General features: G+C 43.7%; 1 protein-coding gene across 1 annotated transcript in view; it reads right to left on the reverse strand.

Annotated features, from left to right (window-relative positions):
- LOC121539155 (disks large-associated protein 2) overlaps positions 1-21,954 on the reverse strand; it is a 138,143-nt gene that overhangs the window by 76,855 nt on the left and 39,334 nt on the right. Inside the window, exons 3-5 of the mRNA XM_041847446.2 lie at positions 16,767-16,835; positions 13,132-13,318; positions 11,805-12,024 (exon numbers count right to left, since the gene is read on the reverse strand). Coding sequence (XP_041703380.1) covers positions 11,805-12,024; positions 13,132-13,318; positions 16,767-16,835 — 476 coding nt within the window. The remainder of the gene's footprint in view (positions 1-11,804; positions 12,025-13,131; positions 13,319-16,766; positions 16,836-21,954) is intronic.

The following is a 21,954-nucleotide window of genomic DNA, read 5'->3' on the forward strand; positions in this document are numbered from 1 at the left end:
CAAATCCCCACCTTATCTTAGCTCATTGGTCACCATAGCAACACCCACCCGTAGTATGCGTTCCAGCAAGTATATCTCACTGGTCATCCCCAAAGCCAACACCTCCTTTGGCCGCCATTCCTTCCAGTTCTCTGCTGCAAATGACTAGAACGAACCGCAAAAATCTCTGAAGCTGGAGACACTTATCTGCCTCACTATCTTGAAGCATCAGTTGTCAGAGCAGCTTACCGATCACTGCACCTGTACACAGCTCATCTGTAATTAGCCCACCCAACTACCTCATCTCCATATTGTTATTTATTTTGCTCATTTTTGTTTTGCCCAATATCTCTATTTGCACATCATCTTCTGCACATCTATCACTCCAGTGTTAATATAAAATTGTAATTATTTTGCACTATGGCCTATTTATTGCCTTACCTCCATAACTTACTACATTTGCACACACTGTATATAGATTTTCTATTGTGTTATTGACCGTACGTTTGGTTTATTCCATGTGGAACTCTGTGTTGTTGTTGTTTTTATCGCACTGCTTTGCTTTATCTTGGCCAGGTCGCAGTTGTAAATGAGAACATGTTCTCAACTGGCTTACCTGGTTAAATAAAGGTTAAATAAAAATAAATAAATAAAATACAAATTGGTTGAGGTTGGGGGATTGTGGAGGCCAGGTCATCTGATGCAGCACTCCATCACTCTCCTTCTTGGTCAAATAGCCCTTACACAACCTGGAGGTGTGTTGGGTCATTGTCCTGATGAAAAACAAATGATAGTCCCACTAAGCCCAAACCAGATTGGATGGCGTATCGCTGCAGAATGCTGTGGTAGCCATGATGGTTAAGTGTGCCTTGAATTCTAAATAAATAACAAACAGTGTCACCAGCAAAGCACCCCCACACCATAACACCTCCTCCTCCATGCTTTACGGTGGGAAATACATATGCGGAGATCATCCGTTCACCCACCCCGCGTCTCACAAAGAAACGTTGGTTGGAGCTAAAAAGGACACATTTCCACCAGTCTAATGTCCATTCCTCATGTTTCTTGGCCCAAGCAAGTCTATTCTTCTTATTGGTGTCCTTTAGTAGTGGTTTCTTTGTAGCAATTCGACCATGAAGGCCTGTTTCACACAGTCTCCTCTGAACAGTTGATGTTGAGATGTGTCTGTTACTTGAACTCTGTGAAGTATTTATTTGGGCTGCAATTTATGAGGCTGGTAACTCTAATGAGCTTATCCTCTGCAGCAGAGGTAACTCTGGGTCTTCAATTCCTGTGGCGGTCTTCATGAGAGCCAGTTTCATCATAGCGCTTCATGGTGTTTGCAAATGCATTTAAAGAAACTTTCAAAGTTCTTGAAATGTTCCGTATTGACTGACCTTCATGTCTTAAAGTAATGATAGACTGTCGTTTCTCTTTGCTTATTTGAGCTGTTCTTGCCATAATATGGACTTGGTATTTTACCAAATAGGGCTATCTTCTGTATACCCCCCTTACCTTGTCACAACACAACTGATTGGCTCAAACGCATTAAGAAGGAAAGAAATTCCACAAATTAACTTTTAAGAAGGCACACTTGTTAATTGAAATGCATTCCAGGTGACTACCTCATGAAGCTGGTTGAGAGAATACCAAGAGTGCTATTTGACGAATCTCAACTATAACATATATTTTGATTTGTTTAACACTTTTTTGGTTGCTACATGATTCCATATGTGTTATTTCATAGTTTTGATTTCTTCACTATTATTCTACAATGTAGAAAATAGTAAAAATAAAGAAAAACCCTTGAATGAGTAGGTGTTCTAAAACTTTTGACCGGTAGTGTATATATATGAATAGTATATAAACAGCAATAGTTTAATAGGATGGCATTGACTAGAATACACTATATACAGTGGGGAGAACAAGTATTTGATACACTGCCGATTTTGCAGGTTTTCCTACTTACAAAGCATGTAGAGGTCTGTAATTGTTATCATAGGTACACTTCAACTGTGAGAGACGGAATCTAAAACAAAAATTCAGAAAATTACATTGTATGATTTTTAAGTAATTAATTTGCATTTTATTGCATGACATAAGTATTTGATCACCTACCAACCAGTAAGAATTCCGGCTCTCACAGACCTGTTAGTTTTTCTTTAAGAAGCCCTCCTGTTCTCCACTCATTACCTGTATCAACTGCACCTGTTTGAACTCGTTACCTGTATAAAAGACACCTGTCCACACACTCAATCAAACAGACTCCAACCTCTCCACAATGGCCAAGACCAGAGCTGTGTAAGGACATCAGGGATAAAATTGTAGACCTGCACAAGGCTGGGATGGGCTACAGGACAATAGGCAAGCAGCTTGGTGAGAAGGCAACAACTGTTGGCGCAATTATTAGAAAATGGAAGAAGTTCAAGATGACGGTCAATCACCCTTGGTCTGGGGCTCCATGCAAGATCTCACCTCGTGGGGCATCAATGATCATGAGGAAGGTGAGGGATCAGCCCAGAACTACACGGCAGGACCTGGTCAATGACCTGAAGAGAGCTGGGACCACAGTCTCAAAGAAAACCATTAGTAACACACTACGCCGTCATGGATTAAAATCCTACAGCGCACACAAGGTCCCCCTGCTCAAGCCAGCGCATGTCCAGGCCCATCTGAAGTTTGCCAATGACCATCTGGATGATCCAGAGGAGGAATGGGAGAAGGTCATGTGGTCTGATGAGACAAAAATAGAGCTTTTTGGTCTAAACTCCACTCGCCGTGTTTGGAGGAAGAAGAAGGATGAGTACAACCCCAAGAACACCATCCCAACCGTGAAGCATGGAGGTGGAAACATCATTCTTTGGGGATGCTTTTCTGCAAAGGGGACAGGACAACTGCACCGTATTGAGGGGAGGATGGATGGGCCATGTATCGCGAGATCTTGGCCAACAACCTCCTTCCCTCAGTAAGAGCATTGAAGATGGGTAGTGGCTGGGTCTTCCAGCATGACAATGACCCGAAACACACAGCCAGGGCAACTAAGGAGTGGCTCCGTAAGAAGCATCTCAAGGTCCTGGAGTGGCCTAGCCAGTCTCCAGACCTGAACCCAATAGAAAATCTTTGGAGGGAGCTGAAAGTCCGTATTGCCCAGCGACAGCCCCCGAAACCTGAAGGATCTGGAGAAGGTCTGTATGGAGGAGTGGGCCAAAATCCCTGCTGCAGTGTGTGCAAACCTGGTCAAGACCTACAGGAAACGTATGATCTCTGTAATTGCAAACAAAGGTTTTTGTACCAAATATTAAGTTCTGCTTTTCTGATGTATCAAATACTTATGTCATGCAATAAAATGCAAATGAATTACTTAAAAATCATACAATGTGATTTTCTGGATTTTTGATTTTAGATTCCGTCTCTCACAGTTGAAGTGTAACAATGATAAAAATTACAGACCTCTACATGCTTTGTAAGTAGGAAAACCTGCAAAATCGGCAGTGTATCAAATACTTGTTCTCCCCACTGTACATATGAAATGAGTAAAACAGTATGTAAACATTAATAAAGTGACCAGTGTTCCATTATTAAAGTGACCACTGATTCCATGTCTATGTACATAGGGCAGCAGCCTTTAAGGTGCAGGGTTGAGTAACCAGGTGGTGGCCAGCTAGTGACAGTGTCTATGTTCAGGGCAGGGTACTGAGTGGAGGCCAGCTAGGGATGGCTGTTTAACAGTCTGATGGCCTTGAGATAGAAGCTGTTTTTCAGTCTCTCCGTCCCAGCTTTGATACACCTGTACTGACCTCACCTTTTGGATGATAGCGGGGTGAACAGGCAGTGGCTCGGGTGGTTGATGTCCTTGATGATCTTTTTGGCCTTCCTGTGACATCGGGTGCTGTAGGTGTCCTGGAGGGCAGGCAGTGTGTCCCCGGTGATGTGTTGGGCAGACCGCACCACCCTGTGGAGAGCCCTGCGGTTGCGAGCGGTGCAGTTGCAATACCAGGCAGTGATACAGCCCGACAGAATGCTTTCAATGGTGCATCTGTAAAAGTTTGTGAGGGTCTTAGGGGCTAAGCCAAATTTCTTCAGCCTCCTGAGGTTGAAGAGGAGCTGTTGTACTGCGCCGTTATTTGTCTGTTTGTGGCCCGCCTGTTAGCTTGCACGATTATTTGCCAATCTCCTTCAAACAAGCTGTTTTTGCCTACAGGACTGCCACTGACTGGATGTTTTTTTGTTTGTCCCACCATTCTCTGTAAACCCTAGACACTGTCGTGCGTGAAAAGCCCAGTACGGTGGCCGTTTCTGAGATACTGGATCCGGCGCACCTGGCACCAACAATCATACCACGCTCAAAGTCGCTTAGGTTACTCATTTTATCCATTCTAACGTTCAATCGAACAGTAACTGAATGCCTCCATGCCTGTCTGCCTGCTTTATATAGCAAGCCACGGCCACTTTACTCACTGTCTGTAGGAGCGATGTCCGAATGGGGTACCTAATAAACTGTCCGGTGAGTGTATATTCACACATTGAAAAGGAAGTTACGATTTAGCGAAATTTGTGACCATCTATCTTGATTCATCTAATTTTTAACTAGCAATCATGTGTACAATCTTACATTTCAATTGATTACAATTTTTAATTAAATACTGTATATGTTCTTATTCAAGATATTACCCTAGTTGACCCTGTGAAACTGTAATAGGACCACTAAGAGGCTGTGAGAAGACGTACAAAGAGGAAGCAATCACAGCAATCATGGTGAGACACTCTCAAGCTAAAGCAGAAGAGATCATTGGTTAATTGGTAGACGGCTTTAGCATCCCTGTAAGAAAGCTCATGGGATGGCGAACGTAAAAAGCTAATCTGACAGTTTAGCATGGCTAAACAGAAAATAATGAATGGTGGAGATCACATTCAGATGAGTGATGGGCAGTTAGGGGTATGGAATTGGAAAGCATGGCTCATCTTGCAGGTGCACTTATAAAAATAACTCCATGCATTGCCGTATTGCTGAGCACTTTGGTGATTGCTAAGCAACGTTGGAGCCCCATACTAGGCAATGAGGGTGGAAGAAAAAGGATGTCATTATGTTCCTTACTTGACAGGAAGCAGTCAGTAATAATCATTTAAAATTAAAATAAACTAAAGGAGAGCATTTTAACTTCCAGTTATCAATGTTGGGTAAAATAGCCCATCCAAAAATACAAAGAACATTCTAGTCTGATCACTCGCTCTGAGTTGAGGGTTCACCATAGAAGTTCTCCACAACAACACTCAGAGTTCAGAGGTTTGCTCATGTTATATCAAATGGACACTGTACAATTGGTAAGTCATAAAATCTAATAGAAAGTCCAACAATGCAGCAACAGCAAGAGGAAAGTGTGATGTATTATGCAGTGGAAAGGAACAGAATGAATATGACAAAACAACCTAATTAACTTCTCCCCTGTGAAAACCTTGTCAAATTCATCCAATTTAGCAAACTTTCATAAACAGCGGCATATGAAAATAAATAATTAACTGCACAGTTTCTGCTCAAAACAATAGAACAGAGTATCACTTCGACAGTCACTGTTGTGTACGACTCACATACATTTCTTATCAAAGCTTTTTTTCTCCCAGTGCACTTTATTAGGGCCCAGGGTTTAATTGGTCATTTCATACACAGCTCCTTAATAAGGATAGAACAGTTATCTCTTGTGTTTCATCTGGCTGGTGCCTTGCTGGTAGCAGAGCAGTCACTCTGTATTTTCCATAGTCTCTGGGATCTGTTCCCTACACTGGGCACGAAACTCAAAACACGACACAGCACCAAACACAGTGCAGTAGGTGTCAAAATAATACATCTTCAGAATCATCATAACCATGCAGTTTAACATCACCATTCTCTCCAGTCTCCAGGTCAATTATATCAGTCATCAGTCATTCTTAGAAATACTCTTGTCATTTACAAAAGTATGAACATTAACATTTGGATACACTTGAGTACCAGCTGTTAGAATAACATTCTCAGTCTTTGGTTCCTGAGCATGAGGATGATACAATGCATGACAGCAGAGACACAGCAACATCAGTAGAGATACAGCAACATCAGTAGAGACACAGCAACATCAGTAGAGACACAGCAACATCAGTAGAGACACAGCAACATCAGTAGAGACACAGCAACATCAGTAGAGACACAGCAACATCAGTAGAGACACAGCAACATCAGTAGAGACACAGCAACATCAGTAGAAACACAGCAACATCAGTAGAGACACAGCAACATCAGTAGAGACACAGCAACATCAGTAGAGACACAGCAACATCAGTAGAGACACATCAACATCAGTAGAAACACAGCAACATCAGTAGAGACACAGCAACATCAGTAGAGACACAGCAACATCAGTAGAGACACAGCAACATCAGTAGAGACACAGCAACATCAGTAGAGACACAGCAACATCACTTCCCTGTGGCAGACAGACTGACAGACAGACAGACAGACAGACAGACAGACAGGACCTCCATGGCTTCACTACCCGGGGATGGATTGAGTTGACATTGACAGGGAAACATCCCAACAGATGTCTTTGAAGCTGCTGTCAGATATCTGTTGATGTATATGTGTTGGACAGGGCTGACGTAATTACAAAATCAAGGGGTAGTAGGGGTGTGTGAAAGGGAGTGTGTGTGTGTGTTTCTGTCTGCCTGTGTGTGTGAACATGCATGTGTAAAGAACATATAGTAATAGTATTCCCAACAATCCAAACAGCTACTGAGCACTTCTGTTCCATAATCTGATTTAATGAACAATGTAATTTCCCAAGGTTCCTGTTAGTTCCTGTAGAGTAAATCCAACGGCTCATTTGATTTATAGCCAGTCTTTGGGATTTGTATGATAATTGGCTAGATTTACATCGCTCCATTCCGGAGTGACATTTAACAGAATACTCAAGATATGTCAGGGAAAAACAATACTGTAAATCCACAGAAAAACAATACTGTAAATCCACAGAAAAACAATACTGTATATCCACAGTCACAGCAAAGATTGTCATGACACATAAGCAAAGGCCAGTCTATTTAGTCAACCACAGTGAACTCCACAGAGGTTTTAGTGGTAAATGTAATTTGTGACAGATTTATCGATTGAAAAGTATACATTCATTACTCGTAAAGAACAGAAAGATAAGTTCACGTCAATGTTCACCAATGCCTACAGCAGTTCAGAATGCGTTGGTCCATCATAGTTCAAGCCAAGTGCAATTGAAGTCTGGTGTGCATTCAACTGATTTGATTGTTCATCACATTCTTATGGCACAGTACATTCCATTCAGCTACGTAGTTGCTGCCACTTATGCAGTCCTTTAATGTCAAACCACATTCATGATCATGGGTTCATCCTAAGTATTATGAAACATTCATACAGTGCTTTACGTGGCCATGATACCCATAAAAATAAAACCATTAAGATCCATAGTAAAACACCTCCTTTGAACATCAATACTAAATGTTCCTATGCATACTCTGCTACTGATACATTCAATGCTACATTCTTCTCACTGCGATCTTGAGGAGACATCTCACATTCTCAGAGTGTCAGAGACATGTATGTTATCTCCGCACTGTTGTACTCATATCTCCCGCTCCATAGCTCTACACTAGAACTCCTCTTCATGGACCGTGGTTCCCACTGAGGGGGCTTCTTCTGCCACCTGTCCCACATAAAGGCCTGGTCACAGTGAGACTTCCCTGGGTTGTCAGGGGCTGTCTCCCCCTCTGGAGGTCCAGGGTCCTCACAGACATCCATGACAGAGCAATCTGTTGCTTCCCCTGTGGCACCCTCTTGCTCCATGGGTGCCAGCTCAAATGGGGACAAGCTAATGCTAGCTGAGTCTAGTAATATTACTAGTGGATCTAGGTCTAGGATGACCGGGTCTGGGTGGCACATAGTGGCTGGGTCCAGGGCTACTGAGTCTGGGGTGAATGGACATCCCAGTCCGAGGGAGACCGGACCAGGTGAATGCACTGTAACTTGGTCCTGTGGTTCTGGATCTTCTGGAAACTCTATAGGTAGGTCTTCATGCATGTGGTCTAATCGGTACTCCATAGCTGGGTCCACACACACTGATTCCATTCGGTATATAGAGGGGTGGTCCGGACTGGGGGGGCTCAGAGAAACTGGGTCTGGTGGTGTGTACATGGCGATTGGGCTGAGGTCTGATGAACTCACACTAACTGTCTCCAGAGGTTCCGGCGGATCCAAGAAGACTGAGTCCAGATCTGATTCATCTGAGGAATTGAACGTGGTTAAGTCCAAATTGATCACAAATGGATCAGATGGGCACTCAGTGGCATGGTCCACTGCTTCTGGAACAGGTGGCCATTCTGGCTCCAGAGACTCATCAAACTCATCAAAGGAGTCGATGGTGACTGGATATGCACGCACTACTATTTCTGATGGGAACATGTCAGAGTCTAAGGGGATTGGATCTGGGAGGTCTGGAAGGCAGACAGTGGCTAAGTCCTGTGATTCTGGATCAGATGGGATCAGACACACATCCAGTGATTCTAAATCAGTTGGGCTCTCTGGTGTAACTATGACAGTTGGGCAAATGGTAACTGAGTATTGATTGAGTTGCTCTGATGAGCACCCACTGGTAGGGGCCAGTGGCTCTATCTCTGGCTTTGTTGAGACTATAGGGCCTGAGTCTAATGGTTCGGGATCTGACAGACAGACAAGAACTGGGTCTTGAGACACTGGATCTTGCTGGCGCATAGTGACGTCTTCCACAGATTCTGAATCTGATGGGGACAAGTCAGAGTCTGACTCTTGTGGTGGGGACACAGTGACCTCAGGTACTGGATATGGTAGGTACGTCATTCTTGGTTCTGGGACTAGGGGTTTCACATTAACTGAGTCAATCGATTCTGTATCTGAGGGGTTCATATTAGCTGGGTCCACTGTGGACACTGGATCTGGAGAGCACACAGTCTTTGGGTACAGCTGCTCTGAATCTAGGGGGTCCTCTATGGCTGGATCCACAGACTGTGCTTCTGAGGAGCTCATGCTGACTGGGTCTGGAGATAACTGATCTGATAGGCTCTTAGTGTTCTGGTCTAGTGGTTCTGGGCGAAACACAGAGGTTGATGAGTCTACTGACATTGGTTCTGGCTGGATCATGGTGACTGGATCCACAAGAACTGAATCTAGAGTGATCGGGATAGAACCCTCCACAAACAGTGATGCTGGATGCCTTAGAATGACTGGGTCCATAGAGATCTGTTTAGGAAGATGACGCCTCACGACGTCCTGCTTCTCCTGCACCTCTTCCTCCTCAGGACAGTTAACGGCTGCGTCCGCCGTGCTCTGTCTCACCAGCACCTTGGTCCTGGCCTGCGTCCCTACAGACACTTGAGCCACTTTACCCCGTTTCCCAGCCGCCCCTGTTCTCCCAGCCACCCCTTCTCCCCCAGCCGCTCCTGCTCCCCCAGCAGCCCCAGGCTGTGGAGACCATGTGTTGTAGTGCTGCGTGAAGGTGTTGAAGTTGCTATTGAAGGCCCTGAGTTCAGTGCACAGGTCCCTCCTGAGATCAGACAGCTCACGACGCATGGCTGACACTTCCTCCTTCCACTGCATGCTGATCGCTGCAGCTAGGTGGGCCGACTCCTTTATACTGGCCTCGATGGCTTTGGGTGAGGGCCTCTCTGGGGCCTGGAAGCTAGGTTTAGGGGGCCTGAACAGGCTTGGTGAAACAGGGGGCCCAGACTGGGGTTTGGCTGTGGCACCGATACTGTCTTGGAGGTACAGTCTGTTTCTTCTGATAGGGCAGCCTAGATCGTCATGAGCCAATAGGACTATGTCTGCCACGTCTCGACGTACACTGGCCTGGTACTCAGGTAAGCTAGTGGCTTCATGTGCATATTTTCCCTCTGGAAGACAAACGTAAATATGTGTAGTATGTCATTAGGTCACAGGTGTGAGTAGCTGGAGAGAATGTGCTAGTGTTAGCCACAAAGCACAGACATCAAGTCATGCAGTTTTTCGGTTAAGGAATGTATGAGTCAAAATAAGACTTGAAATTGGCTTATATCTTCAGTGTCTAAAAATCATTATTACAGTATGTGCTTGAATCTACGATGCTACATAAGGAAACCTTTCTGAACATAAAAAAATATTAATTGGTTATCAATTTTACACTAAACCTTCATAGTCCCATTTTGACTCATATTTATGGTTATAGTTTACACTGCCTTCTCAATCTCAAATGAACCTGTATCATGCATGCTTCTCATCTTTTCACTGCACAAAGACAGCCCCAAAAACACATGACAAAGAATAAGACACTGTAAAAACCTACTGTATGCATGGTATTCAAAACCTTTGGAAGATTGACCACAGATATGATACAGGTGTTACTTTGTGCACTGAAAAGAAGCAAAGATGAGCAACACATCCCCAACCACTATCAGGAAGTATAGTATGAACCCTATTGAACATCATGAGGTCCAGTATGACCTATCTACCTGAAGTCAGAGGGTGGAACCATTCACCCAAAGACTCCTGACATCAGACACACCCCACCCTCCACAACATAGATTACATGAAATTGCCATTACAAATTGAAAGATGACGTTTTAGTTTGTTGAGAAAGCAGTGTAAATAACTGGTGAAAATCTGTCAAAAGCACAATTCTCCAGATGCCCACACCTTCTCTGACCCCTCCCGAATATCATTGGTAGAACTCCACGGTAGAAAGAATGGGTCTTCACTTCTTTACCAGGGAAAGGTTGTTGTTGTTTTTGTGTGAATCCAGGAATGGGAAACAATGTCATTGCTACTGTTCTCTGGCGAAGCAGGTGACCTTACAGGACCGTTTACTGAAATGCTTTTTATTCACTCAGTGTCACACTCGCAGTTTATTTTATTCCACATAGAAAAATACAACTCTTGTTTTTGTGACCTCCATTTTATTGACCAGTGAAGTCATTACACACCACATGAGACACCAGAATCTGTGGGAGAGAAAACTCAAAGCCACTGCTGTGGCAACAAGGTGTGTGCATCACAGTGTGGTTTGTAAGTACAGGTAGATAAAGCTGTAGTAAACCCATTCAGTCATTAAGACTCTGGAGTTGAAGGACTGTTAATCTCAGCCCTATTTCCGCTGCCCAGAGTTTCAGTCAAGCTGAGAACACACCCAAAGGATCTGTGGCTTATCATGAAATGAGGTATAGCGCCAGATTGTGCTGAAGGCGAGCAACTCCATCAAGTAAAATAAATACCTATAGTACGGAAACAGCAACGAGGGAGAAAAAACAATCCATCCTTCACTTAATCTGAAAATGTCTCATGATATTACGTTCACTTCATGTGCCTGCAGAATCATTTCAATAGGGTTCATATCTTTACTCTCTGATATGATGTGGAATGAGGATATGAATGACTGAATTGAAAATGCAATATGATGGATTGGCTCAAAGCAAATCATAAACTGTACATGAATAAGCTCTTTATATCAACAATCAGGAAATATGTAAAAGTGGTTAATGCAAATGAATGAAGCCATTTCATAAAGCATTTCAAGAGCAGAGCATCACAAGAAATGTCATGTGCATGTTGTTAACTTCTTCAATATCACTTCATATACATTTTGATATTTTCAAATGGGAACTGTATATCCTTATGTATAAGGTTTACTTTGCATGGCTATATCAACTTATCATCCACTTTGGATAAGAGATCAGCTGTCATCTTAATAGTGTTCATACACTACTGTATACAGTATGTGTTGTGTCTGTTTATGTACTGCAGTCCCCTCCACCCCTGTTGGTCTGACCTGTTGTGGCCCTGATGGTAGAGGTGAGGGTGGAGGAGGTCATGGCGGGGATGCAGTCATCATCCTGGGAGTAGCCAGCCTGAATGGCCCTCAAGTAGCTGTGGCTCCGTGTCCGGAAACAGCCGGGCAGGTCCAGAGCCTCCACAGCCTGAGATTCCACCTCACTGAACACCGACTCACAGACTGACTCAAACTGACCATTTATCTCTGTCTCACTCACCTGGAGGAGAGAACAACAGGGTGAGAAAGGTTGAATTCTCACTTTTCACTTTTCTGATTGTTTTTGCCTTTGTGGGAAGAAATGAATTGGTTGTTTACAAAGTTGGGTGTTATGCTCTTTTCTTCCTTTTGATAAAAAAGTGTTTGCTTGAAATGGCTACCAGCTAATTGCCAGGAGAGCAAATGTTTGAAAAGGAGAACGTCTGCAAATGTATTGTTCAAATTTGTGTTTCATTTGAGCATTGTCTTGATGTGCAATTACTTTGTGAAATGTCAAGCCTATGACTTGCTCACCAGGACAATGTTTTTTGGTTGTTGTTTTTTGTTTTTCTCAATTTCTCCAGTTTGCCACAGTTGCCTACATTATGCATTCTGAAAGCTAGATCTATGATGAAATGTGTAAAGGATTAGAGGAAGTCAAGGTGACATACTCTAGTGGCATAGCATACTGTATGAGTGTTAGTTCCCTCTGAATCCCCTGAGAGAATGTGAGTCCTGATCTCGACAGAACCATTATTTGGCAATCTTAATATCCTCAGACAGATATGAATCTTGCGATTTAGAGATATCAATTTAGGGAAGTTGAAATGGTCCGATGTGTATCTCACCATTCCCATTTGGCAATCCTGAGAATCGGAGATAAGGATCCTGTTCTATTGCGAGATGTATTATCTTGTAGTAACCTCAGTAGGGTGCCGTGGAGGCAGAGATAAAGCCAGGGAATTAGCGGGAAAGAGGTTGAGCTTTTAAGACTTGGGACAAATCAATACACGCCGACTTTAAGAGAGAGATTTAGATCTTAAATTAATATAAACCAGACACATAAAAGACTCCATTTTGCACAAATCCACAAATCCATGAGGTAGTAAGAGCTTTTGATAAAAGTATCTGCATCTAAGGGAGGGTCAAAACAGCATTGAATGAAGGAAGAGGGGAGGATAAGGAACTCCAGTATGGAATATCATATAACATGTCATTGTCTTCCGACGGGTGGCGTCATTCTAATGCGAAACGCGTTGCCAGAGTCTGAGCAGACGTCCGTCGCAATATCTGACGTTAGACAATGATAATATCTTGTAAATTTCATGGTTATAAGCCAGAGACTCACCTGGCTGACCTGGCTAACACAGCTGGCCTGGCTGAGAGTGCTGACTGCCCGCATGTAACTCTGGTTCCTGGAGCGGAACTGGGCTGTTGGGAGAGGTGGCTGCCGGTAGTTATAGTTGGTGGAGGGCTCCAGGGCCATGCTGGGGTGGGGGTGCATGTCTCTGGAGGCCTGCACCTGGAAGCTCTGACTGAACAGAGAGAGAGAGAGACAACAGACAGAGAGAGAGAGAGAGAGAGAGAGAGAGAGAGAGAGAGAGAGAGAGAGAGAGAGAGAGAGAGAGAGAGAGAGAGAGAGAGAGAGAGAGAGAGAGAAAGAAAGAACAGAGGGAGAGAGATATAGACAACAGAGAGTGAGAGAGAGAGAGAGAGAGAGAGACGACAGAGAGAGAGAGAAAGATGACAGAGAGAGAGAGAGATGACAGAGAGAGAGAGAGAGACGACAGAGAGAGAGAGAGAGATGACAGAGAGAGAGAGATGACACAGAGAGAGAGAGAGACGACAGAGAGTGAGAGAGAGGGAGAGAGAGACGACAGAGCGAGCGAGATGACAGAGAGAGGTGACAGAGAGAGAGAGATGAGAGAGAGACAACAGAGAGAGAGAGACGACAGAGAGAGAGAGACGACAGAGAGAGAGATGACAGAGAGAGAGAGAGAGAGACAACAGAGAGAGAGAGAGATGACAGAGAGAGAGAGATGAGAGAGAGACAACAGAGAGAGAGAGACGACAGAGAGAGAGAGACGACAGAGAGAGAGATGACAGAGAGAGAGAGACAACAGAGAGAGAGAGAGATGACAGAGAGAGGCGACAGAGAGAGAGACGACAGAGAGAGAGAGACGACAGAGAGAGAGAGAGAGAGAGATGACAGAGAGAGAGAGAGAGAGAGAGATGACAGAGAGTGAGAGACAGAGAGAGAGAGATGAAAGAGAGAAAGCGAGAGAGTGATAGACACAAACAGATAGAAAGGGAGATTATTATTATTATAGTAAAGGTGCCGTAGAAATTATCTTAATCATTTTAATTAAACATAGAAATAATAAAAAAGTAATTTGACACATGGCCACAGGTGTTACAAAGGGGAATAAAACAAAGTGCTAATTACTTCACGGCAGGCATCCTCTGGGTGAGCTGAACTTCAGACTGAGACTGATTATGACATTGCATTCTCCAAGAGAGGGGGAACTCCCGCCACTAAATCATTGCTGTGTTCAACACTGTCCTCGAAATGGCAATTCGATTTGTTATTGTGCTGAAGCAGCCAATCAATGCTTGGAGATGAGGGAAATGCAAATGAGGAGTTAGTTAGCGAGCAGAGCAAGCATTTCTGAGACAGCAGGAGAGTATCAGCCAGGTCAATTAAATGTGCTTCCCCAGAAGGGAAATACAGCCTTCACTCACGGCGTCACAGAGATTCCTGCTTACAAGCAAAAACACAAACAGGAAGTACCAGCGACACGCTTAATATAGAAGTGGTCCGATGAAGCGGATGCTAAGCTACAGGACTGTTTCGCTAGCACAGACTGGAATATGTTCCGGAATTCATCCGATGGCATTGAGGAGTTTACCACCTCAGTCAACGGCTTCATTAATAAGTGCATCGACGATGTTGTCCCCACAGTGACCGTACGTGCATATCCTAACCAGAAGCCATGCATTAAAGGCAACATCTGCACTGAGCTAAAGGCTAGAGCTGCCGCTTTCAAAGAGAGGGACATGAATTTGGACGCTTATAAGAAGTCCCGCTACGCCCTCCGACGAACCATCAAACAGGCAAAGCGTCAATACAGGAATAAGATCGAATCCTACTACACCAGCTCTGATGCTCGTCGGATGTGTCAGGGCTTGCAAACTATCACGGATTACAAAAGGAAACCCTCAACATGGGCAAGACAAAGGATCTTATCGTGGATTACAGGAAACAGAGGGCCAAACATGCCCCCATTCACATTGACGGGGCTGTAGTGGAGCGGGTCGTGAGCTTCCTTGGTGTCCACATCACTAAGGACCTACTGTATCATGGTCCAAACACACCAACCCAGTTGTAAAGAGGGCACAACAATGGCTCTTTCCCTTCAGGAGGCTGAAAATATTTGTCATGGGCCCTCAGATCCTCAAGAAGTTATACTGCTGCACCATTGAGAGCATTTTGACTGGCTGCATCACCGCTTGGTATGGCAACTGCTCGGCATTCGATCGCAAGGCGCTACAGAGGGTAGTGCGTTCGGCCCAGTACATCACTGGGGCCAAACTCCCTGCCATCCAGGACCTCTTTACCAGGCAGTGTCAGAGGAAGGCCCTAAAAATTGTCAAAGACTCCAGCCACCCAAGTCATAGACTGTTCTCTCTGCTACCGCACAGCAAGCGGTACCAAGTCTGGGACCAAAAGGCACCTGAACAGCTTCTATCCCCAAGCCATAATACTGCTGAACAGTTAGTTTTTACACTGACTCCCTTGCACTGGCTCTATGCACACTCACTAGACTCCAACACAGGCATGCACACACACACACACACAAACACACACACACACATACATACGCTCACAAACACAAAACCACACAGCACATGCATATTGACGCCACACACACACTCACACATAGACATATACACTGCTGCTACTCTGTTTATTATATATCCTGATTGGCTAGTCACCTTTACCCCTACCCACATGTACTGTACATACTGTATTACCTCAATTACCTCAACTACCTCGTACCCCTGCACATTAACTCAGTACTGGTACTCCTTGTATATAGCCTCGTTATTGTTTTTATTGTGTTACTATTTCCTTTTTATATCTCAAATATTTGTCTTACTTTTTAACTCTGCATTGTTGGGAATGTTGAATTCGGCGCATGTGACCAACACAATTTGATTTTATTTGATTTTATTTGGACTAGAACTGTTAGCATTTTCTACCAAAACTGAAATGGAAAGTGCAGCGCGATAGAGGGAGGAGGAGATGGAAAGAGAACAGGTAGAATATAATGTTAATGTCAGATAGGGCTGAGTAAGCTGTTTTCAGCCTTTGTGTAGAAACTTAAATAGGCATTTTTCAGTGTGACCAATGCTAGTGTGATTTAAACCCTGCCAGTCCATCAAGAATTGTCAGAGATGGACCTCATGCATTTACACAGCATTCACAGACTATATCCATCATTCATAGACGGTATAGCAAGTTCTCCCTGGTTCAGATTACATCCAGAGATGAGCCTAGGAAAGAAGGGAATTCAGGTGCAGAGGCTCAGTTAAACTAACAAATATACTATCAAAAACAGAGATTAGTCATTGGTCAAGACCAGCTACCACTACGTTCGATATCAGTTATCAAGGTAAGTTAGACAGAGCCTTTATTGTGTTGAACAGTGCTGTACAGCTCGGTGTGGTGGCAAGACAAATAGGAGATTGATTGGCCTGGCTGACCTCTCATTGACTAGCAGTGAGTGTTTGCTATATGAGGTGTCTATATGGCTGACCTCTCATTGACTAGCAGTGAGTGTTTGCTGTATGAAGTTCCATATTGAGTCTGTCAGCAGGGCTCAGCGCCAACTGGCTCTTCAGTCTGACCACTGCAACATGGCAGCACCAGAGAGAGAAGAGAGAGAGAGGAGGGAGGGAGAACACTTTGTTCATATTCACCTTAAGTCTGCAGCAAAATTGGTGATGTAGTTACGCACGTCACTGTTCATTTTATCCACCCGGTAAGAGCTGTGGGTAGAGAGAAGAAACTGTGTTACTAGGTCCATTGCTGGTGGGAGTCAATGGATGCGGGTGTGACTGAGATCACGGTACAACATCAATGGATTTTTGTGGGGACATCAAAGGTTTGCATGTGATGTTCACCAAATGCTGCAAACATTAGGGTGATACAAGTACACATTTATGGACAGGATGACCACAGCAACTGCAACTAATGGTATCAATGGTCATGTGGAAGTTGCTAGAGTTGCAGACTGACAGACAGTGGTGCTTAATGGCAGACAGTATTACCTCATGTAATTGGCCAATAATGACACAGATTACGACTTTTAGCATTGATGAACATTAGGTATACATACAGTTGTACAATTCAAAAACAAAATCAGTCTAAACTGCAATTAAGAAGATCATGAGCAATAATACGTAGGCCTATAGGCTACGGCTCATTTACCCATGAAGTAAATGGGTTTCCTTGAATAAATAAGTCATTTTCTAATGGCAAATTAGTAAATGAGCAAACTGAGGAGTAAAATACAACTAAAAGTTCCATCCATGAACATTGAAAGCAGCTCCAACTTTAAGCTAACAACATCAGATGAAAGCGCAGCACATTGACTGACTGAGAGACATCATGTGCATCTACGCCGTAGAGATGTCTATTATAGTCGATAGATCTGATGCAAGCTGTTTCACAAAAATACGACCCTTTATAATTTTTTACCCGAGCACATTTGCCTTTAACGTCTCTAACTGTTGCTAATGCACTTCCCATTGTTGGCCAATATTAAACTACAGCACGATGTGAATCTCTGCCTCCCTCCCTCTCTCTGTCTGCCTTTCATGCTGGCTGTGAATGGGTCTGATGTATTCTTTGTGGTTATTCAAAGATGCTGTGCGAGACAAAGTCATTGTACTGAGTTGTAACAGGAAGAGAGAGAGGGAGAAGTCAAATGAGAGGGAAAACGCTGCAGCTAGGAGAAAGAGAGCAATATATAACAGAACAATACACTGAGTGTACAAAACATTCAGAACATCTTCCTAATCTTGAGTTGCACCCCCTTTTGCTCTCAGAACCGCCTCAATTCGTCAGGGCATGGACTCTACAAGGTGTTGAAAGTGTTCCACAGGGATGCTGGCCCATGTTGACGCCAATGCTTCCCACAGTAGTGTCAAGTTGGCTAGATGTCCTTTGGGTGGTGGACCATTCTTGTTACACACGGGAAACTGTTGAGTGTGAAAAACCCAGCAGCGTTGCAGTTCTTGACACAAACCGGTGTGCCTGGCACCTACTACCATACCCCGTTCAAAGGCACTTAAATATTTTGTCTTTCCCATTCACCCTCTGAATGGCACATATACACAATCCATGTCTCAAATGTCTCAAGGCTTAAAAATCCTTCTTTAACCTGTCTCCCTTCATCTACACTGATTGAAGTGGATTTAACAAGCATGGCACTTGCAAGATAGTGGGTTCGATTCCCGGGACCACCCGTACGTAAAATGTATGCACGCATATCTGTAAGTCGCTTTGGATAAAAGTGTCTGCTAAATTTTACATTTTAGTCATTTAGCAGATGCTCTTATCCAGAGCGACTTACAGTTAGTGAGTGCATACATTTTTCATACTGGCCCCCCGTGGGAAACGAACCCACAACCCTGGCGTTGCAAGCGCCATGCTCTACCAACTGAGCTACAGGGGGCTAAATGGCATATTAGGTACACCACCCCGTTCACGGAAATGGTTTGCTCCTACAGACAGAGAGTCACGTGGCCGTGGCTTGCTATATAAAGCAGGCAGACAGGCATCGAGGCATTCAGTTACTGTTCTATTGAACGTTAGAATGGGAAAAACAAGTGACCTAAGCAACTTTGAGCGTGGTATGATCGTCGGTGCCAGGGTGCGCCGGAGTGTAATGTTTACTGTTAATATTTATTGTTTATTTCACTTTTGTTTATTATCTACTTCACTTGCTTTGGCAATGTAAACATACGTTTCCCATGCCAATAAAGCCCTTAAATTGAATTGAATAATGGAATTGAAATTGAATTGAGAGAGAGAGAGAGAGAGAGCGAGAGAGCGAGAGAGCGAGAGAGAGAGAGAGAGAGAGAGAGAGAGAGAGAGAGAGAGAGAGAGAGAGAGAGAGAGAGAGAGAGAGAGAGAGAGAGAGAGAGAGAGAGTGCATTAAACCTGGAGGGTGAACAGATGAGGGCAATAGTCACACTCATTAGGATTTCTGGGAAATTAGTGTGCTCTATTACAGGAAGGTGAGCAGATATAAGAGTCAATAGCATCCCAGACAACCAGAACTAACAGAGAAGCCCAAAGGAGAATAATCACATTGTCTGAATGTTTACTGTCAGTGGGACTGAAGATAATGAGCAGTGAAGTTTAGCCTCATCCATCATCCCGGAAAACAGGGGTCAGGAGACAGTAAGGAAATCAGGAAGTCAGAGGGACCTACAAATGTGTTTAAGCCATTATAATCATCAATGTTTAATGATGATAAGACATCCCCATCATCATGAGCATACAGTAGGATATATAAATAAATAGCAGATACACGGCAAAGTAAGCATTTGTCTGCTTCTGAGGCAGAAGGTATTGTACACATACACTCTTAGAAAAACAGGTGCTATCTAGAACCTAAAAGGGTTCTTCGGCTGTCCCCATAGATGCGGTAAAGAAGTAAATCGAACTTGACCAAAACAATGGAATTGCCATGGAAACGCGTGGGGAAAAGGGCCGTGGGGGAAAGATCCTGAATCTCCTCATTTCCCCCCAGCAAAATTAGCCTACATTTAGGTTGTTATTCATATTATGTGTATTTAAAGGATAATGCTTGTATGGATGTCAACCCCAACACATGTTCATGTCATCATTACCAATCAACTGCATTACAGTTAAAAACGACTTTGACTACCATCAACGATTTCTGTATGCTAGCTATGCTAACCAGCTTATACGAATGGGAGTTAGCACTTAGTAGTCGCTTCTTTTTAACGTGAAAAGGGAAAACAGCCAAATATATCAAAATTGGACTTAAGTAACCACATTGTGGGCCTGTTACAATACATAAATCATGACGTATTTGACGAATATCCACTTTGTTAGATCAGATTTGTTGAATGTGCACCAATCTGGTCAATGGAACGCTTACCGCATCTATAGGAGAACCCTCTGAATGACCCTTTTTGGTTCTAGAACCCTTTCGGTTCCAGGTAGAAAAAAAGGGTTTTACCTGGAACCAAAAGGGGTTCTCCTATGGTCATCAGCAATAATAAGGTTGAGGACAGTTGCTGTTGTGCAATGACTGTACCATTATAGACAACAAGGACTGTACCCTTATAGACAACAAGGACTTCAACTATGAGTGAACAGATACCACACAGATCCAAGCACTAGGCTTACTGTAGTCAAAGTATTGTGGGAACAGCTCAACAAACAAAGAAGCAGTTTATGCAGCATGTGTCTAAAACAGCAACTAATCAATGGAATGGGATTCTTCTCCGACCTTGAGATGTGAGCAACAAGCGTTCAGATAATACGCAATCACAATCTGAATGAATAATTAATGACCTTATGCCACATCAGGAGTTTTATTCATTACGACTGCTACTCAAGAGGCTAATCATAATTTGAAGGGTAAAAAATCTATTTTAAAACCTGCCCCAAATAGCTGGGAATGATTGGCTTGGTTTTTGTAGACTTTGCCCCCACATTCTTGATGAGAAGGCAGCCATTAGAGAAAGTGTGCCTCTCACCAATGATGAGGAGTGCTTCTCTGCTTCCCAATCAAATGCTACAGTGCTATCAGATTATGTGTACCATGCTTGATTGACTCATTAACTTAATTATCCTGCTATGCAGTAATGCTTTATATTGTCACATGCCATTCCACTCACACCATCATCATTAATACATCCATTAAACAAGTTTGAAAAGTCCCTTTTATTGCGGCGAGAAATCCGATATACAAATTCCATTCATCTTAGTCTACAGTCTATAGGTCGGGACCCCAAGGCACATTTGGGGGGTGTAAATGATTATTAATTAAGATGATCGTCGATGTCAGTCCCATCTTGTGGCGGGAGGTTTCGGCTGAATGGACCTAGTGACAGGCTTGGTGACGGTGATGTATTCTTTATTGTTGAGAGAGTGGACAGAGAGTCACCCTGTCAGCCATGAGAGGGAGGTGACACAACGCAAAGGCTGGTCTCACTTTAACACCATTAGCTCCAGGAACCTCTGCCGTCAAATTTACACCCGCTGCAACCCCGCAGGAGAGGAAATTGCTTTAAGCGGAAACAGAAATCCAACCTTGCACACACACACCACACCTCAAATCCAATCCAATTCAGTGCAAACAAGCAGTGAGCCATGATATTATGAGAGCTTTTGGGTCATGTGCCACTCAGATCAGCAGTGCCACTCAGATCAGCAGTGCCACTCATATCAGCAGTGCCACTCAGATCAGCAGTGCCACTCATGCATGGAGCCCCATACTGCAGCAACATCTGGACAATTTTTTAAGCTAAGGTCTAAAACAACTAAGTTATATAGTCTGTTTTGAGTTCATAATTAGTCAATTTTAACGTGTGAGATTAATAGGGAAATGAGTAGGGCCAGGAATTTTACTGACAATGTGACCACACCAGGAAAAACTCTGGGCCCCAAGGTCATCCAAAACTCTGGCTGGGCCTAGAGGTGAGGCTCAAACTGCAATAGCTGCAATAGGAGCAACAGACAGGCAATACTGGAGTAGTTGTGAAGCGTCACAACACAAGAAGACAAATTGCCAGACAGGGAGAATAGCGTTCAGTCCATTCAGTAATGAATGAAAAGCCACCACAGCAGACATTCTTCAGCCTGGGCTGAACCAGGTAGCCCAACACTGCAACACTGAAACCCTGAGGGAGACCAACACTGTCTACAGTGAATACAGGAGCAACCTCATCAACTGTATCCATACTTGTGTCGTTGTCAATAGACTCTGAGGCGGGCTGTGTGGCCAGGCAACATAAAAGGATCCATAAAGGGCAATGGTGCATGCATGCGTGCTTGTGTGTGTCCTATCTCACTGACGTGTATTCACACATTGCTTTCACACATCAATGACCTATACACCAA

Source organism: Coregonus clupeaformis, chromosome 25 (genome assembly GCF_020615455.1).
Source record: "Coregonus clupeaformis isolate EN_2021a chromosome 25, ASM2061545v1, whole genome shotgun sequence".
NCBI classification, from domain to species: Eukaryota; Metazoa; Chordata; class Actinopteri; order Salmoniformes; family Salmonidae; genus Coregonus; species Coregonus clupeaformis.